The sequence below is a fragment of the Mustela putorius genome, unplaced genomic scaffold (genome assembly GCF_011764305.1).
Source record: "Mustela putorius furo isolate JIRA1106 unplaced genomic scaffold, ASM1176430v1.1 tig00000695_pilon_pilon_pilon, whole genome shotgun sequence".
Taxonomy (NCBI): Eukaryota; Metazoa; Chordata; class Mammalia; order Carnivora; family Mustelidae; genus Mustela; species Mustela putorius.
This window is the reverse complement of record NW_025421447.1, coordinates 2,178,909-2,199,184: the sequence shown is the minus strand read 5'-3', so window position 1 is coordinate 2,199,184 and position 20,276 is coordinate 2,178,909. Positions and strand designations below refer to the sequence as shown.

The 20,276-nt window shown below is 38.2% G+C and overlaps 1 protein-coding gene across 1 annotated transcript in view; it reads left to right on the top strand.

Annotated features, from left to right (window-relative positions):
• The window catches only part of SNX27 (sorting nexin 27), a 66,415-nt gene that overhangs the window by 10,787 nt on the left and 35,352 nt on the right, over nucleotides 1-20,276 (top strand). The window contains exon 2 of the mRNA XM_045083070.1: nucleotides 13,867-14,098. Coding sequence (XP_044939005.1) covers nucleotides 13,867-14,098 — 232 coding nt within the window. The remainder of the gene's footprint in view (nucleotides 1-13,866; nucleotides 14,099-20,276) is intronic.

Below are 20,276 nucleotides of genomic sequence, written 5' to 3'. Positions count from 1 at the left end.
GTCTTATTGTACCATTCTTCTTCTTCTTTTTTAAAAAGATCTTATTTATTTATTTGACACAGAAAGCAAGAGCAGGAACACCAAAACAGGGGGAGTGGCAGGCAGAGGGAGGGGGAGAAGCAGGTTTCCTGCTGAGTAAGGAGCCTGATGAAGGGCTGATGGGACCCGGTGATCATGACCTGAGCTGAAGGCAGACGCTTAACTAACTGATCCACCCAGGCGCCCCTCTACACTTCTCTCTGTACACTCATGTATAGTACTTCTTGAGAGTAATTGAATGTTTAGGAAATAGCTAGTAGGATTCAGGGTGCAGGCTCTTGTCCTAGAACAAACTTATCCCATCACAGGAGGAGTCATGTTTTTAATCACGTTATGTAGTAATCCAGAAATAGTAGTGAAATAGAACTTTAAAAAATTAAGATTCCTTCTTTGGTAATTTGTGCCACTTACAAACTAAGATTGTTGATAAACCTGGTTGATTTTATCCTTTAACTTTCACTATGATCAGTGTACCAAATTAAAAACATTTGGGGGTTCCATTTCAATTGGCCATGAAGGCAAGGGTCCAAAATACAGCAGATCTCAGACTTTCTGAGTTGGTGTTGGGAAATGATTTAAAACTGATTACGTTTGTTTACTGTTCAGTAACTGAGGGGGGTTGGTTCTCAGCAGTAGTGGTGTACATGGGAAGCTATATTAGGCTAGGGAAACCATAATGGCTACTAGCAACTTTCTTAACCCCTACCTAACATTCATCATCCCATAATGTAAAGAAGTAACCCAATTTTCACATTCAGCCTTACTTTTAAATAGTTTAAATAGAACCATGCAATACTACATGCTGACAATGTTTAAAGACAAAAACTGAAAAACTAAGAATCCTATCAAAACAAAATAAGTGATGTTGTAAATAGTTTTAGTATCAGAACTTTAAGACCTTACTGGTAATTCTTTAGCCTCTGTCATGTGAGGGAACCCACTGTACTTAATTTTTTTTTTATACTAAGTGTGGTGCATTTTGTTTTCATGGATGAAACAGTATAATTATAATAGATTATTCCCAGAATTTACGTGAAATAAAGACTCGCTTTTTAAATGTCGACATGTTTATTTCTTACTACTCCTTACTTCATTTTGCTATCCTTGGAGTCAGTGTTATTTTTAAAATTAATAACAGTTAGTTACTTTTATTTTCAACACATTTGAGTAAAAGAAAACATAGCCTCACTTTGAAATTGCTTATGTAATTGAATGCCATATTTTACTCTTAAGCATTATTTCTGTTACTTCCCATAATAGAAAGCAAAATTATCACTAATATTAAAGTTTGAAAAATGTAGAGCTTGCATGATGTTTTTAGTACTTCCCCCTAAACAGTGAAACCAGTATAAAAGTTAAAAATAAGGAGTGGAATTATGGGAGTACATGAAGGAAAACCATTATTGAATGTTTTTTGTGCTAGTCTTAATAATTTTTCATTCATTGGCAGAGAGAGAGAGAGAGAAAGAGTACAAGCAGGGGAAGCAGCAGAGGGAGAGGAAGAAGCAGGCTCCTCGCCACCCTACAACCCTCCCCGAGCAGGGAGCAGGGAGCCCAATGTGGGGCTCTGTCCCAGGATCCTGGAATCATGACCTGAGCTGAAAGGAGTTGCTTAACCAACTCAGCCATCCAGGTGCCCCTTAGGGAAAAATTTTAGTGAGTGCTTACTACCTAAACATGGGATTAGACACTGGGGATAGAAAGATGAGTAACGTGTAGTCCTTGCCCTTAGGAAATTAGCTGCATGTAGCAAAGTTTATCCATTTCTCTACTGAAGGACATTTGGGTGTTTTCAAGTTTTTGTAATTATGAATAAAGCTTCTATGACATCTGCAGGTTTTTTTATTTTATTTTTTTTAAAGATTTTATTTATTTATTTGAAAGAGAGAGATCACAAGTAGGCAGAGAGGCAGGCAGAGAGAGAGAGAGGAGGAAGCAGGCTCCCTGCTGAGCAGAGAGCCCGATGTGGGACTCGATCCCAGGACCCTGAGATCATGACCTGAGCCGAAGGCAGCGGCTTAACCCACTGAGCCACCCAGGCGCCCCACATCTGCAGGTTTTTGTGTGGACAAGTTTTCAATTCCCTTGGGTAATACCAAGGAGGACAGTTGCTAGTTCAGCTGGTAAGAGTATGTTAGTTTTGTGAGAAGTTTCCAGTCTTCCAAAGTGGCTGTACTATTTGGCATCCCCACCAGCAATGAAGGAGTATTTCTGTTAATCCATATCCTTGCCAACGTTTGGTATTGTCAGTGGTCTGGATTTTGGTTATTTTATTAGGTGTGTAGTGGCATAAAATTCACTCTTTTAATTATAAAGTATTGTAATATGATAGAGAAAATTTGGAGACTAAGGAAAAGAAAAATAATCCCCCATCTTATCATCCTAACAAAACTACTTTTGGTATTTTGGCTTTTATGTAGGCATCTTCTATAAAGTTGAGATCGTACTGTTATAATTTGTAATCTAACTTTTAAAATTAATACTTTATTTACCAGAACAGTTTGATTTACAAAAGAAAATATCAGAGAGTTCCCATATATCCTTCTCCCACCTCAGCCATAGAATTTTTCCTTTTTTGAACATCTTACATGAGTATTGTCCTTTTGTTTAAATTAAGGAACCAATATTGATGTATTATTACTAACTTAAGCCCATAGTTTGTTCACATTTTTTTAGTGTCTAGTCCTGATGTCTTTCTGTTCCAGGATCCCATCCAGGATACCACATTACATTTAGTTGTCATGTCTTTTTAAGCTCATTTTGGCTGTAACAGTATCTCAAGTCTTTCTGTGTTTTTGATGACCTTTTGATGACCTTGACAGTTGTGAGTATTAGTCAGGTATATTATAGGATGCCTGACTACTGGAATTTGTCTGATTTTTTTTTTTTTTTTCATGATTAAACTGGGATTTTGTTTTTGGGGGAGAAATAGTTCAAGTGAGGAGTACATACTGTTATTATGATTTGTGATGTTGATCATCTGGTGGAAGTTGTGCTCAGCCCCTCTCCCCTATTGTACCCTTTGGATAGGAGTCACACCCGGCGTAGCTTACACTTAAGGAGTAGGGAGTTATACTTCTCCACTCTAGAGTGTAGTATCTGTTTAATTTATTTAGAATTGTTCTGCATAGGAGAAGGATGCCTCTTCTCCCCCATGTATAAATTTATCAATCATTTATGTCATGGGCTCAATGGATACTTATTTTATAATATGGGTTTTATAATCCAATACTGCTTTATTTTATTGCTCCATTTGTTCTAGCTTTGACCATTGGTTGGTCTTTTAGTTGGCCCCTGTGCCTTTTGCCATACCCTCCTCCCCATTAATGTTTGGGTTGTTTTGTTTTGTTTTTGAGCACTTCTTTACTTTCTGGCACTACAAAAGGCTCTGGGCTCGTGTTGTGTATTTCATGCCCAATCCTTGAATCAGCCATTTCTCCAATGGGTCCTAGTTATTTTTAGTGGGGAATGGTATTAGAAAGCAAGATCTGGCCACTAGATGCGGTGGTAGCTACCAGGGTATAACTTCTTTCAGGTCCTCTCAGTTGACAACAAAAGAATATATGTGTGTATATTAGCCCCTGTATATATGCATATTTGTAAATATTTCTATATGTAACCATCTTTATCTGCATTAAGTTAAACATGAGTTCTTACTGATACTGTAGCTTTACTCCATTACCATATGATTTTTTGGTTACTCTCCCTTGCAGATCTGTGCATTTCCACTTCAAAGGTGAGAAATTTGGTTTCCCATGTTCATAATTCATTTACTTGTTTAATTCCAGTATACACGTATAGCAGTTGTTAACTTGTACCTTGGGGAAGCAATTTTATCGACTAGAGTATAGTATTTATGTGCAGTCGCTTTTGCCTTTATCTTATAGAATTCATTATGGTTACTTAGGTCTGTACCTTTTCCCCCTATCCCCTTCAGTGAGGTTGTTTAAAATACATTTGAAATATGAATAGATTCTCTTGTCACAGTCTGGGATTCTCCCAACCTGCTAGCTGTTTTTTTTTTTTTTTTTAATTTGCTTACCTTCAGGTTTACTCAATGTTATAAATATCCTTAAGTTTTGCAAATGCATTTTGTCGTGATTGTGTGTTACAGTGTCATACAAAATAGTTTTATTGCCCTAAAAATCCCCTGTGCTTCACTTATTCATCCTTCCTCTCTCTCCACACCCCAGCAACACACTGATCTTTGCGTTTTCCAGAATGTTGTATAATTGGGATCATACAGTATATAGCTTTTTCATATTATCTTCTTTCCCTTAGCAATATGCATTTAAGGTCTCTCCCCCGTACCATGTCTTTCTGTGACTTGATAGCTCATTTCTTTTTATAGCTGAATATATTCCATTGACTGAATGGATAAACAGTTTTGTTTAGCCATTCACTTAAAAAGGACATCTTGGTTGCCTTCAGGTTTTGGCAATTACGAATAAAGCTGGTATAAACGCTTGTACGTGGGTTTTTGTGTAAATACAAGCTTTCAAGTCAATTGAGTGAATACCTAGTAGTGTGATGGCTATGTCTTATGGTTGAGACTAAGTTTAGCTTTTTAAGGAACTATCAGTCTGTATTCCAAAGTGGCCATACTGTTATGCATTACCACCAGCAATGAGTGAGTTGCTCTTGTTCCACATCCTCATCGTCATTTGGTGTCATCAGTTTTTTTGGATTTTAGCTATTCACGTAGGTGTGTGGTATCTTGTTTTGACTTGCAGTTCTCTAATGATGAATGATGTTGAGTAAATTTTCATACTCTCTTTTTCCCTAGGTTTTATTTATTTATTAGAGATAGAGAGAGAGAGAAAGCACAAGCAGGGGGAACAGCAGAGGGGGGAGGGAAAAGGAGGCTCTCCACTGAGCAAGGGAGCTCCATACCAGGAACCCCATTCAAGGAGCCTGGGATCATGACCTGAGCTGAAAGACTTTCAACCCATTGAGCCACCCAGGTGCCCCACTTTTCATATTCTTATTTGCTGTCTGTAAATCTTCTTTGGTGAGGTGTCATATCTTTTGTCCAGTTTGTAATTGGGTTGTTTGTGTTTTTATTGTTGAGTTTTAAGAGTTCTTTCTATATTTTGGATACAAGTCCCTTATCAGATATGCATTTTCCGTATTTCACCCCAAGAGTGTAGCTTGTTTTTCATTCTCTTAACAGTATCTTTCACAGAGCAAAAGTTTTTAATTTTAATAAAGTTCAGCCTAACAGTTTTTTTTTCTTAGATAACATTTTTGTTGTTGTATCTAAAATCTCTTTGTCATACCCTAGCTTGTCTCCTATGTTACCTTTTAGAGGTTGTATTTTATAATCCACTTTTTAAAAAATAACATTTTATTTATTTATTTGATAGAGAGCTAGAGAGCACAAGCAAGGGGAGCGGTAGAGCAAGAGGGAGAAGCAAGCTTCTTGCTGAGCAGGGATCCTGATGTGGGGCTCCATCCAAGTACCCTGGGTTCATGACCTGAGCCTCACGTAGACACTTAACTGTCTGAGTCACCCAGGCACCCCTACAATCCACTTTTTAACATAATATTGGCTCAAACATTGTTATTTTCTTCATCTCCATTGTTTTAAATGATTGTTTTATAGTTAATTTGTGCTATAATTTTAACTATTCATCCCTCTTATTTTTTTAAATTATTTTTCTATTTTTAAAGATTTTAATTAATTAATTAATTAATTAGGCTGACAGAGATCACAAGTAGGCGGAGAGGCAGGCAGAGAGAGAGGAGGAAGCAGGGTCCCCGCCGAGCAGAGAGCCCGATACGGGGCTTGATCCCAGGACCCCGGGATCATGACCTGAGCCTAAGGCAGAGGTTTTAACCCATTGAGCCACCCAGGCGCCCCTCTTATTATTATTTTTTTTTAATAAGAACAGAAATTTGGAAACAGTCTTTTTCTTTGTTTAGGAATATTTCATTTTTTCTTTCAACATACTTGAGAGTGGTCCACATACAAAGGTTAGTAAGTTCTTATTACTCTCTTGGAGCTCCTATTTTGATGTTTTCCTTTGGATAAATTTTAATTGCCATTTTAATTGAAAAGATAGGAACACTTTAATAACTTTAGATGCATATTACCTGTAAAATTGCTTTTCAGAAGGATTTTACCTATTTACATAGTCATCATCTCATTTTCCCTGTAAGTTAACATTAAAAGCACTGAGGTGGGGCAGCTGGGTTGCTCAGGCCATTAAGCTTCTGCCTTTGGCTCAAGTTGTAATCTCAGGGTCCTGGGATGGAGGTCTGCATCTCAGGATTCCTGCTCAGCTGGGAGCCTGCTTCTCCCTCTCCCTCTGCCCTGCCCCCTGCCTTCGTGCTCTCTCTCTCAAATAAATAAATAAAATCTTAAAAAAGTATTGAGATAATAATTTTGCGCTTTTTAAATTGTTGACAAGTTTTGCTATTTATTGGAAAAAGCTCAAACATTTTAGAAATCTTTGGCCGTTTACATTCTCTAATTATACTTCTCTTTTCCTGTCAATAAGGTGTTTTAAAATGTAAGATGCAAAATGTTCTTATTTCTGAAACAAATTACAAAAAATTTCTTTATTTAGTGGTCCAGAATAGTAATTTTGTGTAGATGCATCCAAGCTTCACTTCTTTTGGCTTTGTTCGGCTTACATGTGATTGAATCTCTTATCTCAGGAGTTTAAGGGCAAAGTACAGCCTGATTGCTAAGACAATTAGTCAATAAACATACTCCCAGACTTGATTGTTTGCTTAAGTAAGATAGTGAGGAGGCAGAGTTAGATGAAAAGGAGTCAATCTAAACCAGTCAGATGCCTTCACTACAAATTAGAAAGGACATACATTCACATTTCAGTAGAGTAGATCCTTGCTTTTATAGTCTAGTGTACCCACCAACTGGGCAATGAACCAATGAAAAGTCAAAGGAAGTGTCTCTCTTCTGATGTGTCAAGGGTCTGTTTTTCTCCAACTTGGAGTCTTCATTCAATTTCTATAAAGATACGTTGTGGACAGAGTGGGGAGGTTTATAAAAAGCTTTGTGTAATTGAAGAAATAATAGGTATGTAAAATTTTAAAAAACTACTCATAGTTCTAGTCACTCTAAACTATTTTCATATTTTACACAGTGTGCCTTTTCTTGGGCAAAAATATTTTATGCGCTCATAATCACAATACCCAGTATTTTGCATTTAACATAATATAAGAACTTTTCCATGTTATGTTGCATGTAGTCTTTACAGATTTTTTTTTTAAAGATTTTTATTTATTTATTTGATAGACAGAGAGAGATCACAAGTAGGCAGAGAGGCAGGCAGAGAGAGAGGGGGAAGCAGGCTCCCCGCCGAGCAGAGAGCCGGATGCGGGACTCGATCCCAGGACCCCGAGATCATGACCTGAGCCGAAGGCAGAGGCCCAAACCACTGAGCCACCCAGGCACCCCCTTTACAGATATTTTTTAAAAAAATAATTGGTCCAGGGGTGTCAGGGTAGTTCATTCAGTTAAGCGCCTGACTCTTGGTTTTGGCTCAGGTTGTGATCTCAGGATTGTGAAATTGCGTTCTGCATTGGTCTTGCTTTCAGTGGAGAGTCGGCTAGAGATGCTCTCTCCCTCTCCCTCCCACTGTGTTCCACCCCATGCTTGCTCGCTCTCTATCTCTCTCTCAAATAAATAAAATCCTAAAACTAAACAACTGGAAAAAGAATTGTATGATCCATTTGCTTGATGTACTTCAATGTCTTTATTCAGAGTAATTTAAAAGTAGAATAAGGATTGTGTTTCACTCTGATGATGGACTCCTATTTCACATTTATAAATGAGGATATTGTATAATAATTTTTATTTAAAGATTTTACTTACTTATTTGAGATAGAACAAGAGAGAGAGAGAGCACAAGCATGGGGAGAAGCAGGCAGAGAGAGAAGCAGAGTCCCTGCTGAGCAGGGAGCATGCTGTGGGGCTCCATCCCAGGACTCTACTGGGATCACGACTTGAGCTGAAGGCGGACGCTTAACTGACTAAGCCACTCAGGTGCTCCTAATTTTTATTTTTATTTTTATTTTTATTTTTTTTATAAAATTTTTTTTTAGATTTATTTATTTATTTATTTGACAGAGAGAGATCACAAGTAGGCAGAGAGGCAGGCAGAGAGAGAGAGAGGAGGAAGCAGGCTCCCTGCTGAGCAGAGAGCCCGATGTGGGACTCGATCCCAGGACCCTGAGATCATGACCTGAGCCGAAGGCAGCGGCTTAACCCACTGAGCCACCCAGGCGCCCCAAGATTTAATTTTTTAAGTACTCTACATCCAGAGTGGGGCTTGAACTCAGGATCCCAAGATCAAGAATAACTTGCTTAAAGATTTATTTTTATTTTTATTTTTTAAAGATTTTATTTTTAAGTATCTATATCCAACGTGAGGTTTGAACTCACAACCCTGAGATCAAGAGTCATATGCCCCACCTATTGAGTCAGTCAGATGCCCCAATAATTTTTATTTTTAAATAAGTGTTATTGAGGTTTATGTATGGTCAGATGGCACACAGCTTAAGTGCAGAGTTTGAATTTTGACAGAGGTATCGACCCATTTAACCACCCCCCCCAGTCAAGATACAGAATACTTCTGTCATTTCTGAAAGCTTCCTTGTGTTCCTTTGCATTCAGTAGTTACCCGTGCCCCACAGATAACCACTGATATGATTTTTACTACTGTAGAATAGTTTTCCCTATTCCCTATTCTGGTAGTTAAATAGATGGAATCAAATCAATCACAGACCCTTTTCTGTTTCACTTTTTTTTCTTATTGTGTTTTTGAGATTCATCCATGTTGTTGTGGATATCAGTAGTTTTGGTCTTTTTTATCGCCAATTAAGAGTTCATTGCATGAGTGTGCCACAATTTTTTTAAAAATCTGTTTACCTTTTGGTAGATACTAGGATGTTTTTAGCTTTGGACTGTTAACGAATAAAGCCTCAGTGAACATTCAACAGCAGTTGTTTATAAGAAATTGCCAGATTGTTTTTGCTTTGTGCTTCCATTAGCAGTGTATGAGAAGTCCATTTCTTCTATATCTTTGGCAAAAGTTGGTTTTATCCTCTTTTTTATTTTAACCATTCTTGTGGGCATGTAGCCACTGTGTTTTAATCAATATAATTGAAATCTATCTCATATTGCTTGCAGTTATAGGAATTTATTGTCTTTTTTTTTACAGTCTGTCTCCAAGGGACTAATTGCCCTTTAATTACTTTTTGTGAATGTCACAGGGGTGGGAGATCAAGATCATATTCTGTTTACCACACAGAATGGCTCCTTGCTGTGGTACATTTAGTGATTGGCGCTGTCATATTTCCATCCATATTTAGTTTCAGTATGTACAGCTTCCTTCAGTAGGTACACCTTCCTCTACTAATCCTGACTATTTAGAGCGTTTCCCCCTTGCTTTTCAGAGTGTTTATATTAGCTTTACAATTTCCCCTGTTGGCTTACTTTAGTTGAACCGAAGTCTTATCTAAAGCCACGCACCTGGGTGGCTTAGTTGGTTAAGCATCTGCCTTCAGCTCAGGTTAGGATCCTAGAGTCCTGGGATCAAGCCTAGCATGGGGCTCCCTGCTCAGTGGGAAAACGGCTTCTCCTTCTCCCTCTGACTGCTGCTCTGCCTATTGTGCACTCTTTTTCTGTCAAATAAATAAATAAAGCCACTCCCGTTAGCTAGCTAAAGGCCTGATTGGGCCAGATTTTGGTCTTATGTAAAAAATGAGAATTTTATTAAAATTATTAGGTATATTTTTATAATGCTGAAAACACAAAGTATACATTGTAGGTATATCTGATTACCCAGAGAAACAAAATTTGTGGATTGTTGGAGATTTTTACTGGCCTTTTTTTCCCTTATGCTTTATTATGAAAAATTTCAAGCATACAGAAAAGTTGAAGGTAATGCACAGTGAATACCTGCATACCCACCACCTAAATTTTATAATTAACATTTTGCTGAATTTGTTTAATCAAATACCTGCTGAAAATGTTTTGATAGTGTGGTTGAGCTGTTCCCTTTCTTTGTGGAAGAACGTAGATGAGTGGGACCCATTGGGCAGTAATTACTTTTGTGTGGTATAGGACTAGGTGTTTCTCTGATGCAGTGATATTATGAAGGTGATTCCCTTCTTGTGATGAGTCAGCGTAGGTTGAGAGCTCAATCATTTATTTTCAGATGAATTCCAGCTACATTTTATTACAAAGGCAGAAGACAGGCAAGGGAGATTGGTGATAGAAAGGATTTGTGTCATCAGGAGGCCAAAATGCTACTAACCTGCTTGCCCAACTGATACAAATACTATCACATGAATAGCTGTCATTTATTGAGTAGTTACCGTCTTCTAGAGCTTTATCTCATTTTAGTTCTCATTCTGTTAGCTAGGTATTATTAGCACAATTTTATGGGTTAGGAAACTGAGGTTCAGTGAGATTGAATAATTTAGCAGTGTCTCATCTGTTAAATGGCACAAGTGTTACCCAAAGCCAAGTCTCTCTGACTCTAAAACCCATGCTTTGAACCAGAAGTCAACTGCTGGAAATTTCCTTTATTGCAGAATTTATAGTTTACATTTATGTCTTTAGAATTGTCCAAATTGGGCCACACTTTGAGCTTAATATGGTGGTATTCTTGTGGAAAAGAGGGTATCATAAACATTTTTATAATTGCAGAGTCCTCTTAATTTTTGAGGAGGGAGGATCCTTTTTGAAATTAAACATCCTGGGGTTTTTACTGACCTCATTTCATTCTCTGAAGAATGAAGGAATTTCCAGCCTTGTATTAAATTGTGGAATGTATAACCTTCCATTTTTAGTAGAACCAAATAAACATTAGCAAGTGTGTTTAGAATGTGACAGTGGTAGTTCGTTCCTGTCTTTATTTATTTAATTTTTTAAAAGAGGTTTTTAGGTTGATAGCCAATTTGAAGCTTGGTCTTTCTGATAAAGAATTGAAACATAAGCAAGCTCTCTTGCTCCCTGGCTCTTGGAATAAGCCCTACTGCAGTTTCCCAGATGACTTTCAGGGCTTGTTTTTTGAGTGACCCAGGAAAAGTGTATTTTAATGTAAAAACTGAATGGATGGTGGAAATATGCATTGAAAGCAGTAGTTCTTCACCTTTTTGGTTAAGAACTTTTAAAGGTTAAGAACTTTTTTTTTTTAAAGATTTTATTTATTAATTTGACAGAGAGAAATCACAAGTAGATGGAGAGGCAGCCAGAGAGAGAGAGAGAGAGGGAAGCAGGCTCCCTGCTGAGCAGAGAGCCCGATGAGGGACTCCATCCCAGGACTCTGAGATCATGACCTGAGCCGAAGGCAGTGGCTTAACCCACTGAGCCACCCAGGTGCCCCTAAAGGTTAAGAACTTTTAAAGCCAGTGGAAGCAGTGGACCCCATACTCACGGTGAAAAATACATATATGCACAAATATAGTTTTACAGACAAATGATATAGGTGTTCACCAACTCACAGCCTATTGACAGAATACCCCAGATTAAAGATACCTTAAAGGAGAAAAAAATGGGGAGCTGAAAAATAAGATTTTAGTAGTTAAACTTTTTTCATAAATGTGTGTTTCATAAAATTGCTTATACTAACGTAAAATCTTGTTTTAGTATCCAAGGTGTTCAGTCTCTAAAGTGAGTTTTCCCTACTTTGTTAAAAAAAATTTTTTAAGGGTATTCATGAATAAGCTAAGATTCCTAAGGGTAGATGAAGTTCTCTATGTTGATTTCTAAATTTTTGCTCTTTTCAATTTTTTCTACCAGCAAAACATGTTTGTAGAACTATTGATAAGGCTAGGATTAGATGAAATCCTTTGACAATTCCCAACTTTAGGTTTCCATTTCTTCTTCAACCAACATTTCTTCAACAGCGATGCAATACTTTGTTCTTTTTTTTTTTTAAAGATTTTATTTATTTATTTGACAGAGAGATCACACAGATGCAGAGAGTCAGGCAGAGAGAGAGGGGGAAGCAGGCTCCCCGCTGAGCAGAGAGGCCGATTCGGGGCTCCATCCCAGGACCCTGGGATCATGACCTGAGCCAAAGGCAGGTTAAGGCAGCGGCTTAATCCACTGAGCCACCCAGGAACCCCACAATACTTCATTCTAGTGCAAGTATTCAGGTGGTGTTCCTAGCGAGTTACATGTTTCATTACAGTAATCCTCACAAGAATCCTTTTAGGGGCTTATTATTGTCCCCATTTTACAGATGCAGAAAACAATGCTAAGAAAGGTTAAATGACTTAGTTAAGACAAGTGCCTGCACTGAAGGTAGGGCCAAAAATTTGAACCCATAGCTTCAAAGCTCATTTTCTCTCTGTTTTACCCTCTGGCTCTGTGATGAGAGTTGATCATTTTTTTGATTACTAGTTTGACCTGATCCAAATCTTAAAAGCCCAAATTTCTATCAGTGGAAGGGGTGCTTTTATTTTTTCTATAGCTAGCCAATTGTAAAATTACTGAATTTTTTGTGTGTGTATAAGTTAGACTTTAGGTTGTGAAAGGTCTAGAGTGCTGAATTTACTGATTAGATTGTTAAACCCAAAAGGAAGGAGGTTTAGCAGGGTGATCTCTTGCCTGTTCTGTTTATATAAATGGATGTTTCAGATACCAGACTTTGACAGAGACAGTTCAAGTGACTGGAAAGTTTGTGGAAAGCTTGTTACTAAATTTAACATCATTTTCAGGAAGGAAAAATCCTAATGGTTTGGAACTGAAAAAGAGCATACCTCTAAAGGGTTGTAGATAAGCTTTTATCACACTGAGTAAGGCCAGGTGTCTATTTCTTAACTCTTGGGAGATAGCCATGGAGGGAACCTCCAGCTCAGCTAGCTGCCTTGTGGTTTTTGCTGAGACAGCAGGCAGGGTCAGCATCGTAGAAAGGTAGTTCACAAAACTCACTTTGCTGAGTGAGTTTTGTGACACTCAGCATCTTTCTGGCAAAATTATTGTTCTTTCAAACCTTGTACTTTTCCTAGTTGCAGCCTTCTTATGCAATGAAGCAGGGAGGAGAATGAGTAGGTTGATTTACTATATAACTTTAGATGTAGGTTCTTTTAGTTTGAGCTGACGACACAGGGCTTTAAGTGAGATAGCACAGAGCAGAAAGAAGAGTAGATAGAATGCTAAGAGAGAATAATTGATGTAATTGGGAGGACAAAAGTTGGTTCAGATAATGAAATTTCAAAATTGCCTTTTTATTAAAAACCAAGTGATAAAAGAAATTATTTATATGAAAATATATACCACTTAACTCCCAAGGTGATGAAACTTGGTATAAAGGAAAATTAAATTGACTGATTTGGAGTTACGGGATAGAATCAGATATAAATATAAATTATTTTAAGTCATACTTTTGAGTCTTTACAAGTTAAAGGAATGCATTTTGTAAAAAAAATTTCTTCTTACAGAAATTTTAGGAGGTTTAAAAAGAACTAAGTAGAGTTCAAATGGCAGTATTATTAAAAGGTGTTTTGAATGTACTGTATACATGCTTGGTTAGGATGAGGAAATTGGCTTTGAAAGCTTTGTTTCCTCTGCAGCTTCACCATGTGTTTTTCCTGAAGCTCTGTGTGGGATTCTAGCATAGAGGAAGGGCAGGCCCTCTCACCTGTTTCCATTTTTTCTCCCTGCCATAAGTTCACAAATACTTTTTCATGTATGATTTATAAAAATAATAACAGCTTTTCTGGAACCAAATTAATCTTGATTTTATGGTTCATACTGCGTGACAGCGGGGGCAGGAGGGTGGAGTTACAAGGTGTTTGGACCCTTCTGGTTTATGGGATTTCTTTTTCCCTTTTTCCCCTTAGGAACGGCGTGAATGTTGAGGGGGCGACACACAAGCAGGTGGTGGACCTGATCCGAGCAGGCGAGAAGGAATTGATCTTGACAGTGTTATCTGTACCTCCACATGAGGCAGATAACCTAGATCCCAGTGACGACTCGTTGGGACAATCATTTTATGATTACACAGAAAAGCAAGCAGTACCCATATCGGTCCCCACATACAAACATGTGGAGCAGAATGGTGAGAAGTTTGTGGTGAGTGTCAGCTCAACTCAATCCTCAAAACATTTAGCTTTTATTTCCCCTCGATCTTGTCATTTATGATATATATTAGAGCATTAGAAGTAATCACCACAACTTTGATTAGTTTGTCTACCAGCAAGATGGGTTCATACATAAATAAAAGATACTGATTATGATTTTTGCAGGGAGTAAAGTACGGTAATGGAGAGGATTTCTATTTCTGTTTAAATATAATTCCACTGTCTTTCCAGACAGTTTTAAGTTTGCATTCTGGTCTACTTAAACATGTTTAAGTGGGTTTCGTTGACTTGTTTGTTCGTTTATTGGTTGCCATATATCTTTGCTAATAGCAGTCTCTCACTTATTGTTGACTCTGTAGAGCTATAGAGCAAGGTTAATTTCAAAAGATGGTGTTTTCTAAAACATTTGAGTAATACAGAATTTGTCCACATCAGAACCTACAAATGCCCTGCACTCCTTTCTACCTCTTGTTCTTTTTCCTTTTCTTTGGAGATCCTGGTTGAATGATTAACTTGGGTTTTCCGCAAGGTCCTAAGTATACTCTGACTACAGTTCTCATGCACTGTTCTATATATTGTCAACCTGTTACTGTTGTAGATGTGCAGGAACGCCCATCTTGAGTTCTGGGTGATATGTGCCAGCCTCTTTTTTGAGTGCCTTGCTTGTTCCTCAAAACCTGATAGGGGCTGGTAGCCCAATATACTTATTTTTTCTCTTGATTGAGGTATGCTTTATTTGCCTTTGATTATTTGGGGAGTGTTGAAATAATGAGAAATTCATTATTCTTTGTAGAAAGTGCAGTGTGTTCTGTTAGATATTGGCAAACAGACCATATGTGTTTCAAGGTGAACTGCTGACTAAAGATGTAGTCTCTGAAACTGGGATTTATTCCCTGTGTAGGAATGAGCCACAGGACATTTATGGTAAATTCTTTTTAGTGGAGAAAAGCAAGCAGAGAAGCCAGAAAAGTTCAGAAGGATCAAATAGTGTTCAACTGCATCTTTAATTTAGCTGGTGATGGTAATCCATATAGCACAGCACAGTTTATGTCAGCCTGGTCTACGGATTCTCAAAGCCTTACTCACAAAGTTTAGAGTTTTGTGTTTTGGAGGTACTATACTTTGAATCACAAGGCATGTAAAAAGTAGAAATCAAGGTCAGCTCTTAAAAGTAGAGCAGATTCGATGTTGAGACCTTTTGGGAATTACCTGAGAACTTTGGAACCTCTGTAGACTTTAGAAAAGGAATGAAACTACTAATTATCCATTTTAAGAAAATCGATATTACTGAGCATAATTTACCAACATTAACATTCACCCAGGTTAAATGTTCATTTTCATGAGTTTGGATAAATGTACATAGTTTTACAATCACCATCATCACAATCAAGATACAGAACATTTTCACCACCCCAGAAAGTTCCCTGGTAACCCTTTGCAGTCAGTCCTCTCCTTATAACACCACCCCTGTCGACCACTGATGAGCTTCCTGTTAGTATATTTTGCCTTTTCTCAATGTCAAATAAGTGAAATCATATAATAATATTATATATATATATATATATATAGTCATAAAATAAGTAGTTTTGGGTATCTGGCTTTGTTCATTTTGTTCATTTTTTTAAAAGATTGATACATGTTGCATATATCAGTAATTTGTTCCTTTTAATTGCAGTTAATTTTTAATTGAATAAATTTACTACAATTTGTTTTTCCAGTGGCTTTTTGATGCATGTTTGGGTTGTTTCCAGTTTGGGGCTATTATGACTAAACCATGAAATAACATTAATATATGGGGCTTTATGTAGATGTATATTTTAATTTCTCTTGAGTAGCTAGAAGTGGAATTGCACGGTCATATTGTAAATGAAAGTTTAATCTTTTTTTCCCTTTGAATTTTTTTTTTTTTAAGATTTTATTTATTTATTTGACGGACAGAGACCACAAGTAGGCAGAGAGGCAGGCAGAGAGAGAGGAGGAAGCAGGCTCCCTGCTGAGCAGAGAGCCGGATGCAGGACTTGATACCAGGACCCTGGGATCATGACTTGAGCGGAAGGCAGAGGCTTTAACTTACTGAGTCACCCAGGTGCCCTCCTTTGAAGTTTTTATTTATCTATTTGAGGGAGAGCACGAGCACAAGTTGGGGGGCGGAGAGAGAGAGGGGGACAGGGAGAAGGACAAGCAGACTCCCCACTGAGCAGGGAAACCCATGCAAGGCTCAATCCCAGGACCCCAGGATCATGACCTGAGCAGAAGTCAGATGCTTAACTGACTGGGCCACCCAGGTGCCCCTAATCTTTTTTTTTTTCCCCCAAAGATTTTATTTATTTTTTTGAGAGGAGCAAGAGAGGGAACAGGAGTGAGGGGAGGGAGAGGGAGAAGCAGACTCCCCTGCTGATCAGGGAGCCCGGTGTGGGGCTTGATCCCAGGACCCCGGGATCATGACCTGAGCCAAAGGCAGATGCTTAACCCGATGAACCACCCCGGAGCTTATTTTCATGTCCTTAGTGGCCATTCTTACATTTTCATTGTTGAATTGTTCAACTTTTTCCCCCATCTTTAAAAAAAAGATTTTATTTATTAGAAGGAGTGAACATGAGGGCGCCTGGGTGGCTCAGTGGGTTGGGCTGCTGCCTTCGGCTCAGGTCATGATCTCAGGGTCCTGGGATCGAGTCCCGCATCGGGCTCTCTGCTCAGCAGGGAGCCTGCTTCCCTCTCTCTCTCTCTGCCTGCCTCTCTGCCTACTTGTGATCTATCACATAAATAAATAAAATATTTTAAAAATAATAAAAATAAAAATAAAATGGGAGGAGCACCTGGGTAGCTGAGGTCATGATCTCAGCGTCCTGGGATGGAGCACTGTGATCAGCTCCATGCTCAGGGAGAAGTCCGCTTCTCCCTCTTCCTCTACCCCTGCCCCCACTCATTCTCTCATGTTCACTCTTTCTTTCTTTCTTTTTTTTTTTTAAAGATTTTATTTGTTTATTTGACAGAGATCACAAGTAGGCAGAGAGGCAGGCAGAGAGAGAGAGAGGGAAGCAGGCTCCCTGCTGAGCAGAGAGCCCGATGCGGGACTCGATCCCAGGACCCTGAGATCATGACCTGAGCCGAAGGCAGAGGCTTTAATCCACTGAGCCACCCAGGCGCCCCACCTCCCATTTTAAAACTTAAGTTTTTTATCTTCTTTTTTTTTAAAGATTTTATTTATTTATTTGACAGACAGAGATCCCAAGTAGGCAGAGAAGCAGGCAGAGAGAGAGGAAGGGAAGCAGGCCCCCCGCTGAGCAGAGAGCCTGACATGGGACTCCATCCCAGGACCCTGAGATCACACCGGAGCTGAAGGCAGCGGCTCAACCCACTGAGCCACCCAGGCACCCCTTATTTTGTTGCTAAGAGCTCTTTATGTATTTGGAGTCCTTTATCAGAGAGGTGTTTTGTAAAGTATTTTTCCCAGGCTGTGGCTTGCCTTTTTAAAAATTTTTACTTATTTAAAAGATTTTATTTATTTGAGAGAAAGCATGAGAGGGGATAGGGTCAGAGGGAGAAACACACTCCCTGCTGAACAGGGAGGCTTATACGGGCTTGATCGTGGGACTTCAGGATCATGACCTGGGCCGAAGGCAGTTGCTTAACCCAACTAAGCCACCCAGGCACCCTTTATTTTTATTTTTAAAATTTTTTGTCATATGTTCAATTAACCAGCATATAGTACATTATTAGTTTTTGATGTAGTGTTCAACATTTGATTAGTTGTGTATAACACCCAGTGTTCATCACCCCCACGTGTCTCCTTAATACTCATCACCTGGTTACCCTATCCCCCAACCCCTCTCCCTCTGTGACCCTCAAGTTCCCAGAGTCCAGTGTCTCTCATGGTTTGTCTGATTTCCTCCCATGCAGTTTTCCTCTCTTCCCCTGTGGTCCTCTGTGCTATTCCTTCTGTTCCACATAGGAGTGAAATGTATGATGATTGTCTTTCTCTGCTTGACTTATTTCACTTAGTATAATCCCTTCCAGTTCCATCCATTTTGATGCAAATGGTAGGTATTCATCCTTTCTGATGGCTGAGTCATACTCCATTGTATATATGGATCACATCTTTATCCATTCATCCGTTGAAGGACATTCTTTTTATTTTTAGCAGTATCTTTCAAAGAACAGAAGTTTTACATTTTGATGAAGTTGAGTTTGTCTGTTTTGTTCATTTATGGATAATTTATATTCTAAGACAGTTGCCTAACAGAAGGACACAAATCTTTTGTTTTCTTGTAAAGGTTTTATAGTTTTAACTCTGTTTTTGTAATAACTTTATTAAGGTGTGATTTACATACCAGCAATTGTACAACTTAAGTGTATATAATTCAGTGGTTCTTAGTTCACAGAGCCATTACCACAGTTAGTTTTAGAACATTTTCATCCTCTCAGAAAGGCAGCATTTTCCCTATCTCTCATCTCCCTATAGATCTTTTTGTCTCTATAGGTTTGCCTATTCTAGACTTTCCACATAAATGAAAATTATATGTGTTCAAGGGTTTATCCATGTTGTAGCATGTATCGGCCAAGTAACATTCCATTGTTTGGAAATGCCATATTTAATTTATCTCTTCTTCAGTTGATGGACATTTGGGTTATTTCTACTTTTTGGTTGTTGTGAATAATGCTGTTTTGAGTATGTGTGTTGTTCCAGGTTTTTAATATATATCTTTATAAGTACTACCTTTAAATAATTCAATATTACTTCTCGTATAATAAAAGACGTTTACAACAGTATATATCATTTCTTTCTGTCATCCTTTGTGCTGTTGTTGTCATACATTTTACCTCTATATGTGTTATAAATTCCATGTTACTTTGTTATCTTTGCTTTAGATAATTCAAGAAATGAAAAATAAGGAAAGGGTCCTCCCTGTTCAGCAGGAAGTTTTTTTTTTTTTTTTTTAAGGTTTATTTATTTGATAGAGAGACAGCAAGAGAGGGAACGCAAGTTGGGGGAGTGGGAGGGAGAAGCAGGCTTCCTGCTGAGCAGGGTCCCCGATGCCTGGAGCTCAATCCCAGGACTCTAGGATCATGACCTGAGCTGAAGGCAGATGCTTATAAACGACTGAGGCACTCAGGCGCCCCAGGAAAGAGCTCTTTTATAATAATTTAATTACGTATTTACCATTTATGGTATCCTTCATTCATTTGTATAAATTCAGTTTCCATCTGATATCCTTTTCCTTCTGCCTAAATAATTTTCTTTAATGTTCTTATAGTGCAGATCTTCTGGCAATGAATTTTCTTAGTTTTAGTTGGTCTGAAAAAGTCTTTATTTCACCTTTATGTTTGAAAGAATATTTTTATCTGGTGTAAGATTCTGAGTTGATGGGTTTTTTTCTTTCAGTACTTTAAAAATGTGACCCCTGGGGCAACTGGGTGGCTCAGCGGGTTAAAGCCTCTGCCTTCGGCTGGGATCATGATCCTGGGATCCTAGGATTGAGCCCCACGTCAGGCTCTCTGCTTAGCAGGGACCCTGCTTCCCCCACCCCCCTCTCTGCCTGTCTCTCTGCCTACTTGTGATCTGTCAAAAAAAAAAAATCTTAAAAATGTGACTCCTGTATATACTGGCCTGAATAGTGTCTGATGACAAGTGAGAGACCTGATTATTTCAGCTTTTGTTCTTCTCTAAGATGTAATGTTTTAACCCCTTACAGTTACCGTCAGAGTTTTTTAACTTCAAAGTTAAGTCTTTCTTGGTGTTTATCCTGCTTGGGTTTTCTAAATTTTATAGATTTGTGGTTTGATATCTTATTATTTTTCAAAAATTGTCAGCCAGTATGTCATTAAATATTTCTTTAGCTGTGTTCTTTTTGTCTTGTCCTTCTGAGATCCAATTACTTGTATGCTAGACTGTTTGATACTGTCCTAAGCTTTTGGATGTTCTATTGTTTTCTTTTTCTTTCTTCCTTCCTTTTTTTTTCTTTTTTTGCTTTAGATTGTTTTTGTTACCCTGTATTCAAGTTCACTGATTATTTCCTCAGCTGTGTCCAGCCTACTATTGAGCTTGTCAGAGAAATTCTTCTTCTCTGATACCATGTTTTTATTTCTATCATTTCCCCTGAAATTCCCCATCTATTTACACATGTTGTCTGCCTTTTCCATGACATCTTTTAATGTATGAATCATAGTTA